The 5,575-nt window shown below is 35.4% G+C and overlaps 1 protein-coding gene across 1 annotated transcript; it reads right to left on the bottom strand.

The window, feature by feature from the left end:
* Positions 1–278: 278 nt before the first annotated feature.
* Positions 279–5,088, bottom strand: LOC108457149 (probable glycosyltransferase STELLO1). Its single transcript, XM_017756022.2, has 3 exons — positions 3,058–5,088; positions 1,315–1,441; positions 279–980 (listed from the first exon to the last, which is right to left on the bottom strand). Exons 1-3 carry the CDS (start codon positions 4,755–4,757, stop codon positions 507–509), a joined length of 2,301 nt encoding a protein of 766 aa, XP_017611511.1. The 5' UTR covers positions 4,758–5,088; the 3' UTR covers positions 279–506.
* Between the last annotated feature and the right edge of the window lie 487 nt (positions 5,089–5,575).

Here is a 5,575-nt window from a genome sequence, read left to right on the forward strand (position 1 = left end):
TATATAACCAACTAATTAACTCAGTAATTTATTAATAAAATGTTTTATTAATGAAAAAATTTAACCTTCAATTTTTCAATTTTTGTATAAATATTGACTAAAAATGTAAATATTGAAAATTTGTTAAATTATGTAATATTTATTCTCAATTTTAGTACTGACCGGATACATTTTTTTTATACCTGAAATTTCAGTAAGCATTAAAATCAGAAAACAAGATTGAAAATCAACAGATTGCTTCTCATGTATATACTGATGAGCCCAAAAGACCAGAATCATTTCATTTCATTTTCTCTTCTAATAGAATCTGCAAACAGTAATGAATCATACAAATGTAATGAATCTACAGAGGAACTTACAAAAAGTAACACCCCCTTTCCCCCTGAAAAATGATTATGGAACAAGTAAAGAAAAGAAAGAAAAAGAAAAAAAAAACAGTTTTTCATATTACAGTTACAACAGTAGTACATGTTTCTTTCCTCCACACTACTGCCTTTCATTAGTGTTCAAACTAACTCCGTTAATAGAGGATCACCTTCACCCATTATTCTGATTAGCTTTATGAATTCCTGCTCGCTTGACACCTTCCATGGATGCACCGCAGGTGCATGTGCGGAATAATGTGTCGAAGAAGAATTAGCAGATTGTGCTTCTGGCTTATACACCATTGTACTAAGCACTGAATCGAAATTCTGTGGTGAATCCATTGACAAAAAGAACATGGGTATGGAAACCTTTTGATGGATATCTAGATGTCCGACCAGATTAACAAGATCAACAAAGTCCGCTACAAACCGTCGAGGAATGTAGAATATCTCAGAACTGCAAATTGTGAGGCTCTGGTCACTCCTCACAGCTTCTCTATAGTTCACTTGGAAGTGAACCGGCATTGTACTAACTACCTTCCTTACCAGCTCCGCTTGCTTCGAGTACCAATCAGAACTTCCTTTGGTTGATGCAGTACTCCAAGACATGGATACCTAAATGCCATCAAATGAAGAAGAAAATTGGAGCAGTGACTTAGGAGTTACTCGTAATGAACAATTCCATATTTTAGGAACATAACACGCCAAGCTTGTACGATTATATTGCCATTTGCAAAATTATTTTTGAACAATCCAAAATGTTTTCTTCAAATAAATGGCGAAAGAAATCGACTGTCGAACAGCTAAATACTAGAACAATATAAATTCTTAAAAGAAAATACAAAAGCTGAAGTACCATAGGTAGGACAAATAATTATTGACAACATTTTAAATATGTAAAACGACAAGTAAAGCACAAATGCCAAGTGAAAAGGTAGAATTTAGGTACCTTATCCGTTATCCATAGCTTAGTCTTGTCTGCCTGTAAGAGATTCCAGTAATTAAGAACAGTATCATCTTCGAGGAATAAAAAGCCATCAGCACTTGAAAACCGATCAAATATCTTGGGCAGATGCCTACAAAATATGTTGAGAGACAATTAGCAAACATAAAAGATCTTCGTAAAAGTAATTATCATTTAACATTCCAACTGGACGACTCAATACTGTTAAAACAGGCATGACCTCACTTAACAGCTATGGTTTCCATGGTTACCAACCATAAATTGACCATTTAACAACAATTTGCTGCTTTTAGAAAGTCTTAACTCAGAAGAAAGGAACATACAAAAACTTAATTGACTAAGTACCAAATGTGATAACCTGTCAAAAATATAGAAAAAAAACAAAAAAACAAGAACATGCAATTATTATTGCATTTATAATTCGTAAACTCCATTAGGACTATAAGGTAGCTCTTCCCTTTTAGGGTTTGCTTAGTAGGGAGAATCAAAACAAGAAGAAGAATTCATTATCCGAGGTTATGCTAAAAAAAAAGTAAAATAATTATGAATCTTAGTGAAAAGGATTCCACTGCACCCCTTCCTGCTGGCAAAGCTTAGCTCAAGGTTGAAGAGGGGGCCTCCGATGATATATCATGGGAAAGAAGAGGCAGTACTTTGATTGGAAAAGAGAGATGCCACAACAAGAAAGGAACGGATTCTTGAAGATAATGAAGAAAATCAGGAAAGAGGGGCCATTTAGAGATTTTAGAATGTCTGAAGGTAGTCTGGAATCAACAAAAACTAATCACAAGGTATAGCAAATCCTGGTTTCAAATACTATGGTCAATCTACTTCATGCAAGAACTGTTTAAAGTACAACTTCGATTCTTTAAGGCTAATGAAATGCCCTTGGAAAAAGGTAAGGTTATGGATCAATTATTTACGATCAGGAGAGAGACTCATTTATTATTTTAAAAATTCAAATAAAATAATTATTAGAAACACAAGTTTCTTTAAACAACAAATATCAACGTCCACTTCCCAATATATTACAATCATTATTTACTAGTCCCTCTGCATTTACACCTCCAATCTATAAGATAATATAAAGGATCAAGATTAACATAAATCAACAGGTTAAGATCTTCAATATGAACAGAAAAAAAAAATAACCAAGTATAAATCGAAATTAAGCAGTTTTCCAAAAGACTTCATCTACCTAAGCACAATATGATATCATTTTCTTTATCACCTCATGCATGTAATAACTGCCAATTATTTTCCGTGCAAAGCACGTGAAAGAAGATGAAGAGAATTTCATTTTAGCTGTCCATGGATCAGTTGCTTTTACAAAAATTTCATATTGGTTGTTCATGGATAAAGTAATTTATGAAAATGCGATGACAGAAACTAATAATTGTTATCTATGAATAATATTGCGGTTAATGATTTATGCCCAAATTCATTTTGTCCAAAGATTTAAAGAACAATTTATCAGGACTTATATTGCAAAACCTCGCTGGCCAGGTACAGATGAAAGAAAATCAGGCAAATAATGGCTGGAAGCAAAAGCTATCTAGTAAACCAGAATATCACTTTATTCTACCAAAACAATATTCAAAAGCAAAGAAAGTAACAAATTAAAAAAGATATATATCAATATTCTAAGAAAGATGCACCATGGAAAAATAAATTGATAGATTAAAAGTATCATGTGAAGGGCAAGTGATGATTCTTGTGGCAACTTACTTGTAAAATTGATCTAATTGACCTTCTTCAATGGCAAGATCTGAATTCTTCTGCACAGAAAAAATAACCACAGTTTTAAATACCCGCCCGTAAAGCAGTCTCCACTCCAGGGCAGTACGCTCCACAGGACCATTGCAGAACATGATTAGCACGATATTTCCAAAATTCTTCCTCCATCGTATCAAATTCCCAATCTCAGAACTAACCACCCCTGTTTCCTCCACTGCTAAATGAACAGATGGCAATTTCTGAGGGATATATTCTTTTCGATCCCCATGACCGATATTTGCCCTTGGTCTGTCCAGTTCCAATGTCATCAACCTTGGCTGCTGATAACCTACAGCAACCAAGTCCTGAAGCCAAGCAGCAGTAAACTTGAGATCCTGCTCAGTCCAAAACCCCTCCTCCACCATGGCATAACTCAGTTCCAATATCTTCTCAAACAACCTATGCTTGTTTGATCTCCATGACACCAAGAATTTGATCAAACGACCTACATTCACATGAAGATCCTTCTCCTCTGAAAAGGGGTATGCCTCAATTCTGTCATACCGATGAACTGTAGGAGGATACACAGCAACATTACCACCAATCTCCCACAAGAGCCGCTGTCCCCAGTAACCCCTCAATACATCTGAAGCCATTGTACTAACAGAAACAGGCAGCATCAAGGCCCAAAAGGCCGATGAATGGTATAATGTATTGAACGAATTCAATGGCACCATCATACCTTGAGGAAAGGCCACTTTTGGTGCATGCTCATCAAACCTAATATCAAAGGCTTCCAAACCCGACTTCCTAGTAAAATAAAACACGGAATCAACATCCGGTAACCCATTCGAAATCCCTTGCTGTATGAACTGTTTCCCACCAAAGACCTCAGTGTAGAACTCCTCGTGTCCAAAGTCACCCACATTTTCCAATGGTAATCCCCTAGGCCAAACTGAACGTTGGCCGAAATGAATATAAGGGTTGACTACAGTCCTATAAGGATTATCATGGCTATACTGCAATATAACTTCTTGCCTAGCCCCTTCCCCTACTAATTCTACATCAAAATGTTTCCCTAGATCATTATCAATTACTTCCCCACGATCATCAGCATCGAAGATCTTTTTGGCACCATGTTGAATCGCAAACAAGTAACCAACGCTCTTTCTAACATAAGAATCGTAAGGCAAATGATCCACAACGCGAAAACCCAAATTAGCTTGCATATCTAAAGACAAAAAAATCGCACCTTTTAAGCTCCAATCACTGGGAGTCCTGGAGTTCCCAATTGCCAAAACTTGCCACCCTTTAATCTTCACCATCTTCTTCAATGCGTCGGAGGGGTAATTAGAAACGGAGACAACGACCCATTGCTCTGATCTGAAATTAGCGTAAGGCGAAGTGCGGTCAGGAACGGGTTTGATGGAATTCCAGTTGATTTGAGGGAGAGAGATGGAATCCACGGCGCTCTGGGTTTCGGATTGGAGGCAAAGGAGAAAAGCTGTGTTGGTGGAGGAGTAGATGAAGAAAACGGCGGCGATGGTGAGGATTAGGACTAAGATAGTGACGATTCTGTAGCAGTTGTCGGGTACCCATGCGGAGAAGTCGAGGTTTTTGGGCTCAGACAATCTGTTGGGTTGAACAGTGGGGAGCTTTCTGATCTGGGGAGGTTTTGGAGATTTAGGAACTGCACGGTCTTGGACCAACATTTGATCTTTTCTTCTTAGATAGATTCTTCCAAACCTAAATTCTTGCTAGATCTTCACTTTTGCTCCTTAATCTCAGCTTCACTCATAGATTCCCCAATTGCTTTTCTATTTAATTTGCTGTTTCCGTTGTGTAAAAAAGAGGGAAAGAAACAGAAAGACAGTCACCTTGGAGTCTTTTTAATGACCTCTGCCGACAGCTACAAGCGAACACACACAACTGGGTTTCGTAGGCTTCAATGTAAATTTTTAGCAACTGATGAGTGGTAGTTTGGTGGGTCGTTGTCCTGTCTTCTTCTTCAAATATTTTAGTATAAAATACTATTTTAGTATATTATTCAACTCATTCCATATTCATCACTTAATTAATTTTTTATTAATTAATTTTTGAAATTAAATATTTTATCACTTTTCCCTTTGTTTTAGTGGATGTTTAAGGTAGTTTTGTTTTGTTCACCTAATACTAAATTTAGTTTTTCAATATTTATATATTTTATAAATTTGATCTTAAATTTAAAGTTTTTAACAAATTTAGCCATCAATGTTAACAATATTTATCATTTTAGTCCTTATTATAAAAATTGGATAAAATTTTTATAAATCTTAAAAATCTTAATAAGTAAATATAAATATATGTTTAAGATTTTGTACACAAAATTACTTTAAACAATATCTTTCACTTTGTTCTTTCTTTCATTCAATTGATAAAGTTAGAAATATCAAATACAATGGCCTTAACATGCAATCTCTCTCCAATTCTTGAGTTAGAAATGATAAAAACATGAAAATACTAGAGCCTAAAACTAGTATTATATATGTAG

Source organism: Gossypium arboreum, chromosome 9 (genome assembly GCF_025698485.1).
Source record: "Gossypium arboreum isolate Shixiya-1 chromosome 9, ASM2569848v2, whole genome shotgun sequence".
NCBI lineage: Eukaryota > Viridiplantae > Streptophyta > Magnoliopsida > Malvales > Malvaceae > Gossypium > Gossypium arboreum.